Source organism: Rhincodon typus, chromosome 7 (assembly GCF_021869965.1).
Source record: "Rhincodon typus isolate 14 chromosome 7, sRhiTyp1.1, whole genome shotgun sequence".
Lineage (NCBI taxonomy): Eukaryota > Metazoa > Chordata > Chondrichthyes > Orectolobiformes > Rhincodontidae > Rhincodon > Rhincodon typus.
In genome coordinates, this window is record NC_063338.1 from 33,898,133 (window position 1) to 33,917,502 (window position 19,370).

The following is a 19,370-nucleotide window of genomic DNA, read 5'->3' on the forward strand; positions in this document are numbered from 1 at the left end:
GATTTAAAGGACTGAAGGGAATCTTCTGTGCTGCATGAATCTATGTCTTGAGAGCACATGTGTGGCCCGGGTGATCTTAATTATATATTGACTTAATTGTGGTAAAGCTTGTTCATTACTTTATTATATGGTTGTCCCAAGTGAAAAGAATGGAGCATCATCTTTCATTGGAATGTGATGCTGATCTTTTTTGTCATTAATGGGGATTAATGGGGATTATTGGGGATTACAGTCAAGGTCTAGAAGATTAATTACAGGAACAGTAATCTTGACCAATGAAGCTAGTGTGGGAAGCCTAGCATTGGGATTGTACACCACAGAACCATTTATGTAAGTAATGGAGAAAAGTGCAGAAGGGGAAGATTATTGCTTTGGCTGGGTCTCCAAGACAGTGGGGACAGTGAAGGAATAAAGCAATTAGTCACAACAGAGGATGTAGGAGAACTGCAGAACATGTTCCAGTGTTTCTGTGTCCGAATCTACCTGCTGTTTACTTGAGGCAAAGCATGTAATCATGCTTGTCTCCAGATCATTGGAGTACACAGAGTTGTACAGGTACAGTTGTGTGCAATTACGTAAGGGTCAGGTTTTGCATGCAACGTGATACTTCTCAACAATCACAGTACCAGCACAATAAAATAAAAGTGTACCTTTCATTTAAAACAATGGTGCAAAATGAAACAGTGTCACTCAATGAATTATGCCTCAAAGAGGAACCAATGGCCTCCCAACCAACTGGAAAAATAATCAAAGAATTCAAGCATGTATCATTGTCCTGAAGTTGATTAGCAATAATATTTTCACAGCATGTCTGCCTCATTGAATCTTTTTTTAAATCCATTCATAGAATGTCGATGTCACTGGCAAGGCACTAATAAGTGACTAGTCAATTCTGGTCCTTTTAATGAGCATTTAGGAAAGTCAGAGAATATAAATATAGAAGCGTATCTTGCCAGGGAGAAACATATTTTTTGATTGCCACCCAATTAAGTTCTTCCATATCATCATTTCTTTTGCCTCCTACAGAAGTAGGAGATTCACCCTTAAGCTTATGTGGCTATCACTGCTGCCTCATTGGCCAAACATTAGAAATTAAAATGTTCATTCTCACATTTAAATCCATTCAAGCGAAAAGTTGAAAGGTCATCAGAGATAGTTAGGAATGTGGATTTGAGGGTACAATCAGTTCAGTCATGATCTTAATAAATGTTACAGCAAATTCAAGAGTCTGAATGGACAACTGTTGTTCATTCTTCATATGATATAAGTCTCCTTTCCCTATTTCTTTATTTTTCTCTAGCTCTACAAACTATCAATTGAACTCTTTCTTCTCCTTGTCTCTTGGTCTTTCACCTCTTTTATCATTGACAGTGGTGCCTTCAGTTGCCTTGATCCCACATCTCGAAATTCCACCCCAAAAGATCTCATCCTTGGCAACCCTTCTTTTGAGATGCTACTTAGACCATCTCATGTTTGGTCTGTTCAGCAGCTGACCCAAAATCATTTCTTTCATTATTGTAAACCACATTAGTGTATTTTGCTGTATTAATCTAATTGCAAACTATTATTACAATTTTCTAATCTCATGACCACTTGAACCGAGAGAAACAAGACCAAATTGTTTTTCAACAGGGCCTATATAGCTTGTCTTCCCATGAATCTGATAGAATCATCTGCAGGTTTTAAAAACCAAAGCACATCTACAAGTTATTGTCTTGGAGATAGTAAGGACTGCAGATGCTGGAAGCCAGAGTCAATGGATGTGAAGCTGGAAAAGCACAGCAGGTAAGACAGCATCCGAGGAGCAGGAAAGTCAGCATCTTGGGCTGAAACCCTTTGTCAGGTCTGGGCAGTTGAAGAAGTGGGCTTTGTGAACTTTGCTCCCAGGAAGCCTGATAGGGATCTGAAGAGGGGTATAGATACAAAACTGGAAAAGCTGGAGAAGAGGACACAGAGAACAATAGCAGAAATAATCCATCAGGACTGGGCAATCCTAATGAAGGGTTTTGGCCTGAAATGTTGATTTTCCTGCTGTCTGACCTACTGTGATTTTCCAGCTACAAATTATTGGGCCTCCCTGTCCTCATCAGCATAGTTCAGACAAGGAACTGGACTTAGTCAACATCATTGCAAAGTGGGTTTGGCTAACATTTAGTTTAAATTAGGGCTGTTTAACAAGCATTACAAATTTTACTACTAGCAATAAACATCTTTACTGACTCATCTGTTGATAGAATAGATTTCCTCAGAGGAATGCAGTAAGTTTTGATCATTACTTGTATATTTGTATACAATCAGACAAATATTGACTATGATTCTTTGAGTTGTAGCCTGAACGTGGGAGCGGGGTTGTTCATTGGTGGCTGACTCACTATCAGCAACACCAAGAAAACTCACCACATCAACCTTCAACCAACATGTTAAGAAATTACAGCTGAGCATCTCGTCCAATCGTAGCCTCAACAGTGGAGTCTTGCCTCACCCGGAGGTTGTGAGCCAATCTGAGGCTAGAGGACTCTGGGACCTGAAAACCGTTGGTTAAGACCTACTCTTCACAGCCTCTGTTGACAAGATGTTCAGTCTTGCTCCTTCACTTATTGTGGGGTGGAGTCGTGGATGGAAAGAGATCAGAAGGGCAGGTAGATGGCCATCCCCTTGACTCCAATTCTTTCTCCAAATTATCCAAGATTAGGGTAAAAGGAGGCCTTCATCATCATTCTGGCAGGCAGTTTGACCTGGTCTTCCCATCTGGAAAGCAGCCACTTTTCTCACCTGCTAAAAGAGCATGCATTCAGCTGGCTGAGGTCTATAAATTTTCAGTAATTGACCACTTATGGACCTTAAGTGTTGATAAGCAGAAAAATTCCCCAATGGACTTTTCCACCTTGCACCTAATTACTGAGATGGTGAGAAGGGGGGTGAATAGCTCTCCAGGGCCAACTCAGCCAAATATTTGCTCTTCTTACCATTTTTCACCCCACCTCCTGCAAGGAAAAACCTGCCCATCACTTCACACTCTATTTTCCAAGTTAGAAGGATGTGTCGTCAATCATGGGTCAATGCTAACTGGATGCAAAGACACGCTGATGTTCCATAAACATATCTGGTTTCTGATTTTCTCCAGGAAAATACCTCAACTCCATTCATAACTTACAAGATGGCTTCATTCAGGGAAAGTCATTACGTTCAGAAACCCAATGTTAACTCAACTTCCCATGATTTCTATGCTGCCAGAATATCTGCAGCACCACTATGGAGGGAAGCCCAGGATTTTACTTAGTAAAGGAATGATACAGTTCCAAGTCAGAATGGTGATGTGTGGCTTGGAAAGAACTTGCAAGTACAAGCAGCTGCTGCCCTTGTCTCTCTGAGTGGTAGAGATCCCAGGTTCAGAGGATGCTGTTGAAGATGCATTGAAGATCTTTGCAGTGCAGCTTGTGAGTGGGATATTCTGCAGACATTGTACATTTATGGTGGATGGAGTGTACTTTCAAGGTTGTGGATGGCATGCTGATCAAAAGGATTGCTTTGTCCTGGATGGCCTTGCACTTCTTGATTGCTGTTGCCATTTCATCCAGCTAAGTGAAGAATGTTGGACTTGTGCCTTGTTGGTAGTAGATTGGCTTTAGGAGTCAGCAGGTGATCTACTTACCGTGAAATATGCAATCTCAGATCTGCCTGATTAGTCATGGCCTCTATATAGCTATTCCATGATAAGTGCCATGATAAAATAAACAAATGATGAGATTCTAGATTTTTTTTACAATATCCTCTTGATTTTTATTTCGTCATGCCAGGCTCCACTGTTCCAATTCAGTAATAACAATTTCTCTACTATATAGAGCTTATTACTTTCAGACATGTGCTGCTTTAAATATTTCTTGAGCAGACTTTATGTGCTATTTCATTTTTACAGCAAGGATGCATTAGCACGACAGTGGCACTGGTCCCACAGTACTTCTTATTGCATTCCTCCCAGAGTTATAGCAATCATTCTCAACATGAAGGAAACTTATTCAACTAAATTCTTACTTTTCGAATGTCATCAGGATAGTTTGTGTGATTTTTCATAGTTAAGCCATTTCACACTTCCCATTAGAATTATATAGTCGAGTTAGAAGATGTTGTGCTCAGTACCATGCTAAGACAACAAGTTGACACGTTAAAATATGTTCCGGTTATGACATAACTACTTGTAACCAACTGTATCAGACAGCTCAACTGCAATATTTGGTCCTTAGACCTAAGCAGTTTAAACTTTAGCAGGAAACATGATCTTGATATGAGTAGTCTAGAGACTACTGCTCTCTCTCTAAACTGGGTAGATTGAAGGAGCAAATATCACAGTTGAGCTGTCTGATACTGTTGATTACATGTAGTTATGTCAACCAGAACATATTTTGATGTGTAAACTTGTTTGCCTCAATGTGAACCATGTTAAGTTTGATGGTATATTAAAGGTTAAAATGCCATGCTGCATTGTCCAACATTTATTGAACTACGGAAAGTGGAAGTCATGTACGAATACAATTATCGTATTAGTAAGTTTCTCCCAAACTTTAAGAAAGCACAGCCATTTAAAACCCAGTTTAGACAGTATGGAAAGCCAAGTTAGGAACAAGACAAACAAACAGTTAAATTTCCAATGAGGTACTATGTCAGACTGAGAGCAGGAAAAAGTGCCAAAGTCCAATCCAGTACGACGTTATGAGTTGCAACATTCATTAAGAATAAGGCAAAAAGAGAATAATTTGATCAAAATATACGTACTGAATTTGTTCTTAAGAAAATCAGCTGGATTGTTAACACTTATAACATAAAAATCTCACTTGATTAAAATAAATACACATTGTATTTACTGTGTTGTACTAAGACATACAAAGCCCAAAATATTCCATTCTCAAACTCTGGTCTACTCTGTCAGCCAAACAGAACAGCACGATAATACACTGAAACAACAATTAAAATTTATGTAGCACTTTTAGCACAGTAAAATTGCCCCAAGGCACACTAATTACTGAATTTAACATTGAATCACGTGAAGAGAAATTTGAATAAGTGAACAACAATTGGTCAAAGTAGTAAGTTTTAGGGTAATTGAAACCCAATCCTCCAGTGATCTTTAATTATCATGTTTGAAAAGAGGGTGCAGACAGGAGCAGGCTCAATATTCAACACTCAGATGACACTCAGTATCCAGGTCAAGACAAAGAGGAAAAAATGACCTCAGTTGCCACATCACAGGAAGCAACTGCGTATCATTTTGTATTACATCCATACATGAGTCACCAAACATCAGTAAAAAAACTGTAAAATAAGAATTGCTTAAGACAGAGTAAAACAGTCATGTAAATAACAAATGTGCAGCACAATAAATGGAATATAATGACAGCTAGCTTTGTTTAAAAATATAATCCAAAATGTTAAAGATCATTCTCATACATGTAGTATATTGACTGTGGCCTTAATTAACAATAACGTCTGTCTACAGAATCAGAAAGAAATCAAAGATGACACTCACCAAGTTGAGCTGATGTTAATGACATTTGTATTATCACAAGAAGTAGGAAGGACCACAAATGCACAAAATGCTGCATGTCTAAATTTTAAGCACAGACACCACATAAAAGCAAATGGGAGGACAATTCTCACTGAAGTAACATCAAACCAGTATGTTCGTCCTTCTTCAGCACCAGCTTCAGTTCAAATTGCAATTTTTCTTCTGCTTCTAAAGCTTTAAATAGAAAAAAGTTTGGCAATGCTATATCTCCCGCCTCTCTCTGAAATTTGATACTTACATGGGTATCCTTTTTTTTTCCATTTTGGCTTTGAATTATATTGTTTAATAAACTGCAGATGTACAAATAGTAAACTTCTTTTAATGAATCCAGCTAATTTACTTTATTTCTGAAAGTTTACCATAAGCAAATCTAAAACAAACAATAACTCATTTCATCTAAAATAAAAGCACGAATAGATGTTGTGCAGCACAATATTCAAAACGGCTTATGAGCAGACCTGCAATGAAGAAAACCGAGAGTTTCTGTAAATCAAAAAAAAGACTAATTTCTTTAAAGTTTTTAATGTATCTAACCTGGAATGCCTATTTCCCAGTGGATGGGATTAGGGTGTGGTTCTGATTTTCAACCATAACGATAACTACACAAATCTTTCATTGGTTAGACAAAATAGTTGGGAGAAGTGCTGCAGAAGTTGGTATCCACTGCTGAAAGCTAATGACCTAGTCTTTCCTCTGCTTTGATTCCCTGATACAAAGTTGGAAAAGAAAGAACAGTAGAAACAGATAATACCAGGTAAAAGCAAAGCACTGAAGATGTTGAAAATATGAAATAAAAACAGAAACTACCAAGAAACCCAGCCGGTCTGGCACCAACTGGGGAGAGAGAAACAAAGTTAACACATGACTCTTCTTCGGAGCTGATATCAAGTCCTTGATTTTCATCTGCACAAAATCAAAATATTATGAATGCTGTTCTCACCCCAGATGTTGTCTGGCCTGATGAGTATTTCCAGAATGTTCTGTTATTATCTCTTTCTTTATCTCTCTACTGCCTTCCTACCCAACAACCAGAAATTACAATAATAGAGCTTCTTTAACATTGCAAAAAGCCTCAAAATGCTTTAAACAAGCATTATCAAACAAAGTTTACTACTATATATTTATTGCACAAGTGGCAACTAAAAGTCAATCATATTGCTGTGGACCTGGAGTCTCATGTAGCGATATCAGATTTCCGTCCCTGAAGAATTTTAGTGAATCAGGTCTTTGTAACAATTGATTGAGTTATCTTTTTATTATTGAATTTAAATTTCACCATTTGCTATCGTGGGATTTGAACTAATACTCCCAAAATATTAGAGATAGTAGGAACCGAGACAACAAGGTGCAGGGCTGGATGAACACAGCAGGCCAAGCAGCATCATAGGAGCAGAAAGGCTGACGTTTCGGGCCTAGACCCTTCATCAGAAAACGGGGAGGGGAAGGGGGTTCTGAAATAAATAGGGAGGGAGTGGGAGGCGGATAGAAGATGGATAGAGGAGAGGATAGGTGGAGAGGAAACAAACAGGTCGGGGATGGAGCCAGTAAAGGTGAGTGTAGGTGGGGAGTTAGGGAGGGGATAGGCCAGTCCAGGGAGGACGGACAGGTCAAGGGGGCGGGATGAGGTTAGCTGGTAGGAGATGGGGGTGCGGCTTGAGGTGGGAGGAGGGGTAGGTGGGAGGAAGAACAGGTTACTGGATTACTAGTTGAGCAGCTACTAACATACCGTTGGATATTGGAAGGGGTAAGATCATTGAGGGATTTGAACACAAATGATAAGAACTTTAAATTAGAGGCATTACCACACATGAGCCAATGTAGCTAAGTCAGTAAAATGGGGATGATGACTGTGATTTGGTATGAATTGAGATCTGTCCATTTGGGTTTCGGGTAAACTAAAACTCACACAATGTGGAAGGGGAGACAAAAGAGTATTGGAATGATCAAGTCTGAAAACAACTAAAGCATTGGTGAGGGCATCCATTGTAAATGAGCAGAGGCATGAATGAGGATAGGCAATATAATGGTTTGACAAAGAGTTAATCCTAATGACGGAGAGGATATGTTTCAAAAACCCAGCTCTGGATCAAATATGCCAAAAAGATTGTGCAAAGGACATTTTCTTTTAATTTTCTGTATTTTTGATTGTGGGTTTAAGTAGAAAAAGAACTATTTTCCAGGAAAGAGTTGAGGAAGAAATAGTTGCACTTTTAAAAAGCAAGTTGGTGAAACTCATTGTATGATGTAGCAAACACAAAACCAAAGAACTGTGGATGCTGGAAATCAGAATTAAAATCAGAAATTGCTGAATTGCTGAGTTCTGAAGAAGGGTCACTGGACCCAAAACGTTAACTCTGCTTTCTCTCCACTGTTTTCCCAGCAATTTCTGATCGCGTTTCTCATTGTAAGATGTGTTTACATGGCTGCTTTGTTCAAGGAGTGGGCAAAACTGTTTGTAGGCAGGTTGGCACCAGGGGTGTGTTACAAAGTGAGATTTGGCTGGTGACAGGGTGCCAATTAGTTTGTGATATTATGACCAGTTGTGGGTGATAAAATCTATCACCACGACAACAGCTATTCACTTGGTTCCTGGATAGCTGAACAGGCCAGCGGCTCTCCACTGGCAGAGCACACCCAAGAGCAGAGGCCACTGGCAATAATACTCTGAGACCTTTACCAGAGATCACTGTGGATCCTAGGAGACCAATAAGAGAGGTGGGATGTGGATCATGGGGAACAGGTCGCTTTAAAAGGGTGGGTGGATATAACAGTAGGGCTGGTTTTCAACAGTCCATCCCTTACCAATGCCGGATCTTTCATTTGGGCACTAAATCTCTTCATTTGGACTCTTGATTGCACAGGATTTGCTGGGTAGTTTTCAGGAGGGGAGACTTGTATGAATCATTTTACCATCAAATCCCTGTGTGCTCAGTGGTAATTGGTTCTAAGTGGCCTGTTAATTAAACTAATTGATATCTGGCTGCATGTGGGCAGGAATATCCATGTTGACCCATTCCCATCCTCTCCATTTGCACCTCCCCCTCATATAATACAGGGATCGGACTTCCATAGCATCATGCACGCTCCAGTGGACCCCATTAAATTCCTCCTTAATGCTACCTCAATTAATTGGAATAGCTGTCCTTAAAGATGACAAATGAGCATGTATACTGGAATCTAACACTTAGTACTGCTGAAAATGGCAAGATCAAATTGAACAGTTTTGCTTTATCAACCAAAAGAAGAAAGCAGAAGTCTTTGGTCAGGGAGTTAATGATGCAAAATGTTCCCTCTAGAAAACAGGGCAACTGTGGGCACAAAGATTTTTCTTTGCTACAGGCTGATCAGTATCCTTGTAACATTCAGTCATCAGAAACCAGGTGGAAAAAGGGATTATGTAATTTGGCAACACCAGGATAGAATTCATTGCCTGTGCATGAATTGAGCATGTGAAGATGAAGCAAATTCCATAAAGTAAAGAAAACATTACCTACTGTTGTCCAGGCCTGCCCTAGAGTTGCTTGTTTTATTTCTGCTTGGAGTTCTGTAATGGAACAATCACATCCAACGGAGGACCCTTTGAAAACACAGACCAAAACATCAATTTTGAGTTGTCATGTCAGGTATCCTGAAGCCGCAAAGTGTTGCAGCTAGTGCAGAACCCCATGTTAAGCAGGGTCTTAGTGCAGCCATTCATGTATGCTCTGTCAGCTTGTGTTGATTGGGACAATAGGCTTCAGTTTCAGGTAATTTGATATACTTTTCACAACCTTGGTCTGCAAATTGCCACTGAACTCCTGTAATGCTTATGTTTCAACTAGACTTAAGTGATCAGCACTGTGAGAATCTCCAGTTAACATGATTTACAGGGTCAGATATCTGACTATCTGATTTTAACTGTACTTTCACTGCAGCAAAATTACTGGGAATGCTGTGGCTTGGGTTTGTGATGAGCTACCTCATACATCTGGGAAGGACACAGACACAACCCTGCAGACAGTTTGCAGGTTGTGGTTTCCTTGCCTCTGGGTTTGCAATATCACCTGGAAAGGGGAGACGTAGACTGCAAAGAAGAATGTTTTGCAACGGAGAAAGAGGCTCCACAAAGAAGATCCCTCATTTGTCAGGATGCTCTTACCTCACTATCCCAAGAGCAGGGGATATCATGTGAAACTGATCTTGACTATCTATGTGATATCAATCAACTCCTTCTGGCACTATTATCAGGCTCACTGGACCAAACTCTGGGTATGGACATCCCTGCTCAATAGCTCACATTCCCTTTGTAATCCTTGAGATCTCTCAGCCCCCAGTGAAAATGTAACCTCGCTCCTATTTTCCATCTCCTTGACTGAAGCTTCCAATGCAACTTGTGAACCAAGGAGCCTTGTCTCTTCTCTAAGTGTTCCAATTTTGTAACTCTTCGCAATTAATGTCAACACAGACAGTTAGTAGCAGCTCCTTTCTACTAAGTGCAGCTCACTTTTAAGAGGAAAGGTTTCTTTAAGAGGAGCAGATTTGTTACACCTTAGGCTATTAGCTCACCTTGCTGACCCTCCTGCATTCAAAAGGCCAGCAGGATGATTTCCATTTAATGCTATAATCAGTTAAAAGAGGAGGCAATACAAGTTTACATATTCACTGCCTTAATGGACAGGAGTTGATTGCAAAAAGTGTTCCATTCCCAAAATGTAGGCCTTAACAAATTTTCAACCTTAAATATTTTAAAGTCAGAAGTCACATGACACCAGTTGTAGTCCAACAGGTTTATTTGAAACGACAAGCTTTTGGGGTGTAGCCCCTTCATCAGGTGAAGGGAGCCCCTAGGTCCCACTGTCCTACAACACTACCCAAGGTCCTACCATCAATTGGTTAAGTCCTACCCTTGTTTGTTCTGCCAAACCTGATACCTCACATTTATCCAGATTGAACTCCATCTGCCATTTTTTAGCCCATTGACCCATTCAATCAAGATCCCTTTGTAATCTTAGAAAGCCTTCTTCACTGTCAACTAGGCCACCAATTCTGGTATCGTCCTTAAACTTACTAACCACGTCTTTAATATTCTTATCCAAATCATTAATATAAAGGACAAAAGAAAAGGACCCAGAACTGATCCCTATGGGACACCGCTGGTGACAGGCCTCCAGTCCGAAAAGCAAAGCTCCGCCACCATTCTCTGTCTCCCCTTGCTAATTTAAGGATGTTTTGTTTGATGCTACTAGCCCATCAACCGCAAGATGAAGGTTCTCCACCAACCTGGCCTAGCACTGTGGAGCAAACCCTCGATCATCAAGGCCCATGGGGAGGCATTAGCGAACTTTGACAACTTTGAACTCCTCGACTGCCTGAGAAAAGGGTGTTCGGGAACAACAACATCAGATCCAACACCAAGATCTGGTGGTTCCCACTCTCCAATATGGCTCTGAGACATGGACTGTCTACAGCAGACATCTCAAGGTACAGGAGCAGTGCCACCAATGCTGCCTTGCACAAGATCCTGCAAATCCCCTGGGAAGAAAGATGCAGCAACGCCAGCGTCCTTGACCAGACCAACATCCCCAGCACTGAGACACTGACCACCCTTGATCAGCTACAATAGGCTGGGTACATCATTCCTTATGCTGGTCATGAGACTGCTCAAGCAGGTGCTCTACTCCCAACTTCAAAATGGCAGGCTAGCCCCAGGTGGACAGTGGAAGCACTTCAGTGATAACCTCAAGACTCACCGGTGAAGTGTGGCATTCTCACAGACACCTGGCAATCAGAATGCCCAAAATGAAAGAGCAGCGTGCAGGAAGACAATGAGCACCTTGAGACTTGCCGTCAGGAAACAAATGGAAGCCAGACGAAAACAGTGAAAGGAGCGTGCTGCCACACGAACGCCGCACCCACCCCTTCCTGTGACCACCACCTGCCCCGAGCATAACAGAGCCTGCGGTAACTGCATCAGTCTGTACAGCCACCTACAGACTCAACCCGAAAGTGGAAGAGAGTCATCCTTGTTTCAAGGGACTGCTGATGACAATGACTTGCCTAATAACTTGTGACTTGGAAGAAGCACTTATAATGTCAAGGCAATAGTAGGGAATGGACCAAGTGCAAGATAAATGGGATTTATGTAGTTTGGTGTTTGTTGGTCAGCACAGACATGGTGGGCTGAAGGGCCTGTTTCTATGCTGTATGACTCTATAACTCTAAATCTCCACCAGGGTTTCAAAGGATTTATCCAGTACCCATAAGTAATTTTCACTAGGTTCAGTCCTTGCTTCTATGAGGTTGAAGTAAACCTTCTTTGCTGAGAAAGAATGGTTTTTACAGTTATAAAGGAAGCCACAATGCTAGAAATAAAGAAGTTAAAATGCAAAAGGTTGAAACACATAAGATATTGAGATACAAATAAACACAGTACCTGTATCAGAGTCAGATTGGCCTACCTTCACCTGAGCATGCCCAGCTTATTCTGAGAATATTCTAAAAATCTAGACATTACTTTGCACTTCAAATACTCTACTTCACTGTTCTTAATGACCTGTAGCTCCTGGAAGCCTCTCTTGAATTGTGTTCTTTGTTTTGTCAGTCATCTGTTTTCGCTACCTCATCATCCTAACAAAACAGTACCTAATCTTTGACATTTTAAACCTCACCACAACTATCTTACGAACATAAATGACAACAATGAAAGGGTAACTTCTTGCTTGGCATGTTCCAAGGCCAAACTTGACTAGACAACACTTTGATTTTTACCTCCCTGTGAATTATAAAATGTTTATACAGAAAACCTTGATCTCGAACAAAATCCTGAGACAGTATTGTGTTTGTAATTACTTAGGTTCATTGCTGGTGTGACATTTCAGGTCACTGACTACTTTGGGAACTTCGGTCTTTGATCTGATCCTGGAAAGTTACACTTGACACTGAAAGTAAGGATTGTTGTACTCACTGTGTTTAGCTGCCTTCTAAAGGGTTTGACTGCAGTCATGAATAGCCTGGTAGAGCAGCCATCGTGCTTGATGGAGAAGGAAGAGCAACGGCCTATACAGCATGAGCAGCTGTGAATAGAAAGCTGAGGGCATGTTTTACAAGGGACTGTACACACTGTAGATACTCAGGGAGCACTTGAAGGCCAAGTGGGACAGTAACTATATTACCATTAGTCATAGATAACAAGGTGCAGGGCTGGATGAACACAGCAGGCCAAGCAGCATCATAGGAGCAGGAAGGCTGACGTTTCGGGCCTAGACCCTTCATCAGAAATGGGGGAGGGGAAGGGGATTCTGAAATAAATAGAAAGAGGGGGGAGGCAGATGGAAGGTGGATAAAGGAGCAGATAGGTGGAGAGGAGATGGACAGGTCAAGGAGGCGGGGATGGAGCCAGTAAAGGTGAGTGTAGGTGGAGAGTTAGGGTGGGGGTTGGTCAGTCAAGGGATGACGGACAGGTCAAGGAGGCGGGGATGAGGCTGGTAGGTAGGAGGTGGGGGTGGGGTTTGGGTGTTGAGGTGAGAGGAGCAGATAGGTGGGAGAAAAGACGGACAGGTCAGGGAGGCAGGGATGAGCTGGGCTGGTTTTGGGATGAGGTCGGGAGTGGGGAGGTTTTGAAGCTTGTGAAGTCCACATTGAGACCATTGGGCTGCAGGATTTCCAAGCGAAATATAAGGTGCTGTTCCTGCAACCTTCGGGTGGCATCGTTGTGGCACAGCAGGAGGCCCAGGATGGACATGTTGTCCAAGGAGTGGCAGGGGAAGTTGAAGTGGTTCGCGACTGGGAAGTGCAGTCGTTTGTCATGAACCGAGCGTAGGTGCTCCATAAAGCAGTCTCCAAGCCTCCGCTTGGTTTCCCCGATGTAGAGGCCACATCGGGAACAGCGGATGCAGTATACCACATTAGCAGATGTGCAGGTGAACATCTGTTTGATGTGGAAGGTTTTCTTGGGGCCCGGGATGGGGGTGAGGGGGGAGGTGTAGGGGCAGGTGTAGCACTTCCTGCGGTTGCAGGGAAAAATGCCGGGGGTGGTGGGGCTGGAGGGGAGTGTGGAGCGGACAAGGGAGTCATGGAGAGAGCGGTCCCTCCGGAAGGCAGATAAGGGTGGGGAAGGAAAAATGTCCTTGGTAGTGGGGTGACACTACACAAACCATTAGTCGTAGCTATTTTTCTGCTGACAGACGTTTAAACTCTGCTGACTCCAAAACCAATTCAGAAGTCCTCCAAAGAAACTAAACACCATCCTTTACTAACTCCAAAGCAACAATAAAAAGTTAAAAGCACACACCTCAGAATCCCACAGTAAATCCCTTAAAAAGCATTAGGTGAGGTGGGATGGATGATGATGGGAGGGTGGTCCTATGTAGCTGGTGTAACATCAGCCAAATTTTGTGGCCTGAAACCTCTCATTACTCTTGTGTTTCTCTTCATCCTATCGTCCTTGGGCCTCCAAACCTTGTACATGCCAAAACATATCGCTTTTTATTGATTTGTTTGCTTGTGATCTATTTAAGAGGAGCTCTCATGGCATAGTGAGTAGCATCCATACCTCTCAGCCAAAGCTCCACATTTGGGTCCTACCATGAGTTGAAGGCCTAGAAAATTGCTTTATCATATGGCCAAATGGATTAAGTATTAACTAAATCTTTCCAACACATACCAATAGCAGGTGGTAAGGCTGCGAAAGATTCCTGGCTGGCCAAATGATAGAAAGAAAGTTACAGCCTTGACCATAACTGCCCATAACTCCAGACTACAATGTGCTCATAAAAATAAATGTTGTCATACAACACAAAAACATTGAGTGAACTGTACCATATCACCACCACTCTTTTTTACCCCTAAATAATAGGCCTTGACCAGTTCCCAATTAGAATAATGTGAAAGAAAGACACAGACAGTTTCAATGCATTACCAAAAATATTTATAGCTTTCCAAATGTAAACCACAAGAACGCGGAGTTTTTAGCAGAACACAGAGCTTAAAGTGGCATGTCTGATACATCAAGAATAATCACTTAAATTCATAGATTTAGATTTAGGTTTGATTACTATGCGTACTCAAATACAGGGTACAAGAGTACAGTGAAAAGTGGATAACGTCACCACACAAGGTGCCATCTTAGGTACTTAGTTGCAAACTCTTAGTTAAAGAAGTAGAAAAACAAAGATATAAGTTAAAATATTCATTCTTCTTAATATAAAAATGGAAAAATAAAGAAATAAAGTTAAAAAGTCAAACATTACAGTCCTTTCGTAAGCCATGGGCTTGCAGACACTCCAAGCTTTCCCCAAGAGGTCTCACTCTGTCCTAGCTGGGCACACTTCCCCAGACTGGGCTAAGACCCGCCTGTGTTCATCAGCTGCCTTTGCCGCTGACAGCACTGTTGATCTCCATGGGGCATGCCAAGCTTTGGCGTCACTCACAAGGCTTCAGCCCTGACCACTGCTTCGTCGCTGCCTACTGCTGCTATCATCCTTCATGACCAACTGCCGCTGCCACCATCTTTCGCCGCTGATGACCGCCATCCTTTGCTGGCGCCACTCTGCCATCCAGACTTGTGCTGGGTCCCAACCACTGCCACGCTCCGTTGCTAAATTATCCGCCTTGCTGCATGGTCCCTCTCTGGTACTGCTCCAGACATTGATGAAGATGTTATATTCTATGATGTCCTCCTGGGTGACCGTGTTACAATCACTACAGTTAAAAAATCCATTATCTGTTCCAAGAGGTACCTTTGATTAGCCTATGCCTGCATAGTCAAAATAAGAAAATCAGGGTCTTTTGTCTAAGAAATTAATTTCTGAATGGTTCATTATTTTTATCCATGTTTAAATACTATGGATCCTTATTTTTGACAAGGTAAGAAGAAAATTATTTACAACGCTCCAGCAATCTTTTGTCTCCGGTTGGATCTGCATAAACCTTGCATTTGCAACCAAATGGAGTGTAATATGGATTACATAGTAATGCAGACTGCCAACCTTTATTTTTAGTTTCAGTCAATGTCCTTGAGCTGGTTAAAATAGTCCTTTTTGTAAAATTTGTATGTCTCCAGCCAATGAATTAAAAATTAATATTTGCTAGGAACATATTTTTGTACAATATGCATGGCAATTGAAACCCTAGTCAAAAGAAAAAGCTTTCATCACCCACAGGATGTTTGATTCTGGTTATCTTAGCACTATCAAACAAGAATCAGGAAACATTCAATTTTCAATTGGCTTCGGTCCAGATAAAAATCCCATATTGGGTTCTTTGTTGGGCTATGACTGAAGTCAACATGAAAATTCCTGATTTATCACAAGACTGATTAATATTTTCTGTACGGAATGTGACATGAAGCATTATAATTGTAACGGCCAGATCTCAGCCTTTTCCATCCTCGCAGCAGTCCCTGAGAGATCAGCTTTCCAAAACATGACCTGAGTTATAAACTATGAAGTTGAGTCTTGCAGCAGCATCTATACCAGTGTTCTGATAAAAATTCAAAAAGCAAACTCTTTGCCAACAAAGCGAATAGTCAGAAAACATAAAAGGAGCTGGGTTGGTGAGATTTTGATACTGCTTTAAACTTACTCAGAAACCAATCTTTTTATTTCTGGCACAAGCATAAACAACAGTGCTGTAATCCAGCAAATAACCCATTGGGAAAAAAAAATGCAATTAACTGCAAGAAATACACACCCAGTGAGAACATTGTCGTCAGCCAAACGACCATGGAAAAGTCACGTCTAGCTGTAGCAAAGGGGCTATGATTTGGAAATGTGCTGAAATTCCATTCTAATTAATACAAACTTAAATATAATAGTGCAAACTACAACTGTTTCTTCAGAACAAATTTGAAACTGCAATTTTAATCAAATAAATCGTAAAGCCCCTTAATTTATAATTGGAACAACTTATTTCTTGTTATCTTTTTACCTTGCCATTCTAGGCTGGGAAAAGTACTCACTAGTTAACTCTTGTGATTTAAGAATCTTTCCATTTAATAACTGTAGATGATTACTATTAATTCAGAATGTTCTTTAATTTTCGATATTACAGTAAATCACACTCAATGAATTAAAACTTAGTTTCTTTTGGCTACATGTCAGTTTTGTTAAGTTTCATGGATGGTTTCTCCCTACAAGGCCTAGTGAGATCTTTGGCCCTATCTTACCAAACTCGCCACATTAGCAACTTGCCCCACGCCAGGACACTCCTCTCACCTGATTCTAGCCCCCAATTCTCATTGATTCCACTTTGGCTAGGGCTCCTTGATGCCACACTCAGTCGTATGATGTCAAGGGTTGTCACTCTTACCTTACCTCTGGAGTTCAGTTCTTTTGTCCATGCTTGAACCAGACTGTAATCAGGAGCTGAGTGGCCCTGGCAGAACCCAGAATGAGCCTCAGTGACTACGTTATTGTTGAGCAGGTGCTGCTTGATGGAACATCTTCCATTACTTTACTGATGGTTGAGAGTAGAGTGGTGGGACAGAAATTGGCCAGGATGAATTTGTCCTGCTTTTTGTGTACAGCAGTTACCTGGACAATTTTTCACAATGTCAGGTAGAAGCCATTGTTGTAGCTATACCAGAATAGCTTGGCTAGAGATATGACAAGTTCTAGTGCACAATTCTTCTGTACTATTGACAGAATATTGTCAGGGCAAATAGTCTTTGCAGTATCCATTGCCTCCAGCTATTTCTTTATATCATGTGGAGAGAATCGAATTGGCTGAAGACTGGTACCTGTGATGTTGAGGACCACTGGAGGAAGCCAAGATGGGTCATCGACTCGGCACTTCTGGCCAAAGGTTGTAGCAAATGCTTCAGCCTTATCTTTTGCACTGATGTGCTGGGCTCCCCCACCATTTAGGAAGGAGATATTTGTCGAAATTCATCCTCCAGTGAGCTGTCCACCATTATTCACAACTGGAAGTGACAGGCCTGCAGTACCATTGGGTGTAGAATCACTTATGCTGTTTGGCATGTATGCATTCTAGTTTTGTTATTAAATGGTGATATCTGGGGTTTGAGACATAATAGGTCCTTGCCAAAATCTGTCTCAACTATATCTGTACGGGGCCAGATTTCATCAAACTATGGGCCAACATAATGGCAATTGAGTCACTGGGGGCGAAGGGTGAGAAGTGGAAGTGCCTTTAGACAAGACAGCTGACACTTTGAACACCATTTTTCTCAAAGCCCACCTGCAATTCCCAAGTTGCAATAATGTAGGGAACGGAAGACTTTAACAACATCTTTTGTTTGACTTTTCAGGAACCGTGATCCCTACCCCTTTGGTTAATTACATTGCAGCAACCTGTCCAGCAGAATGTGTCAGATGTTGAAGGGCTGACAGACCCGGAAGCAGGGGTTCCACCCTTCTGAGATTGGATGTCCCAGCACAGCGAGTTGTGGCTGAGCAGGTGCTCACAGCTCTCCAAAGCTGGCAGTGCCACTAGGAGCGACGGCCACTATTCGTACAGCACTCGGGGCTAAAGATGATGTTCAGTTCTGAATTAGGACTTGCCTCCCTAATGGCATTGTGGATCAATCCACAGCAGGTGGACTGCGACAGTTCAAGAAGGCAGCTCACCACCACCTTCTCAAGGGCAACTCGGGATGGGCAATGACTGTTGGCCAGTCGGCGACGCTAACATCCGACAAAATGAATAAATTTTAAAAAAGTTAAATTCCTAGTAAATCTGGAGCTATAGAAGTGTCTAATTCTAGGCAATTAATACAGTTGGAACTGGACCACGGAGTCAAATCACATGCTATAATCAAACTGCCCTTACCTAACTATTACATTCATAATTAAACATACATCATGTCAATTTGTTGAAATAATATCAATATTAATGTTGTAAAAGGTTGTGTCTGCTGTGTGGCAAATCATGGTTTGATGTATTTCAAGCTGATCCAGTTTATTTCCAGCCAATGATGAGGTTGCTCAGATTTGATCTGCCCACAAGATACAGGATAAATCCAACCCAGCCAAATACTGCCCCATCAGTCTACTCTTTTAAATAAACCTTGACCAAGTTAGATAACCCTTGCTGGGGACATGCATCAAAAATAAAAACCATACAGTCAATGGAAATGTACAGAATTGTAATGGAAACCTATTGAAATTAGATTGACATGTCACCTTTGGGTGCAATAATGCAACCTTGCTGCTGAAGAGGTCACTGGACCCTGAAGGCCTCTCTTGTTCCAGTGGACTCTGCATGCTCCTTCTCCATAGATACTGGACACAGAGAAGGGCAGACAGTCAGGGGCTACAACCTCCTCCACTGCTCACTCCCTGGACCATGTGATTTGCAAGCAGAACATAGATGTTCTCCGAAGTGTAATCTCCTGCCACTTTAACACATCACCCTATTCCCTGGCCAACATCTCTGTCTCTGGCTTGCTGCAATATTCCAGCAAAGCTCAACGCAAGCTGGAAGAACAACACCTCATTTTCCGCTTGTGGACCCTGCAGCCCTCCAGACTCAACTAGGCCCGAAACATCAGCCTTCTTGCTCCTCTGATGCTGCTTGGCCTGCTGTGTTCATCCAGCTCTGCACCTTGTTGTCTCAGATTCTCCAGCATCAGCAGTTCCTGCTATCTCAAAATCGAGTTCAATCATTTTAGGGCCTAAACTCTCCAATGTGCCAGCCCCCTACCCCACACATCAGGCCTTGTTACCACATTGCCTGCCATTACACACCCCCTGTTATTAGTCACTAATAGCCCCCATTAACAACTATTCACCCTCCCAGCCGGATCGTTATAAACTCCTTTGTCTGACCAACTGCTCTTCTCTCTCTTTAGGCTCTATCCTATCATTTACTC

At 41.7% G+C, this 19,370-nt stretch overlaps 1 protein-coding gene across 1 annotated transcript in view; it reads right to left on the reverse strand.

Moving 5' to 3' along the window:
• LOC109933362 (collagen alpha-1(II) chain-like) overlaps nucleotides 1–15,069 on the reverse strand; it is a 161,142-nt gene extending 146,073 nt beyond the window's left edge. The window contains exons 1-2 of the mRNA XM_048598746.1: nucleotides 14,985–15,069; nucleotides 11,797–11,858 (exon numbers count right to left, since the gene is read on the reverse strand). Coding sequence (XP_048454703.1) covers nucleotides 11,797–11,858; nucleotides 14,985–15,069 — 147 coding nt within the window. The remainder of the gene's footprint in view (nucleotides 1–11,796; nucleotides 11,859–14,984) is intronic.
• Nucleotides 15,070–19,370: the final 4,301 nt, after the last annotated feature.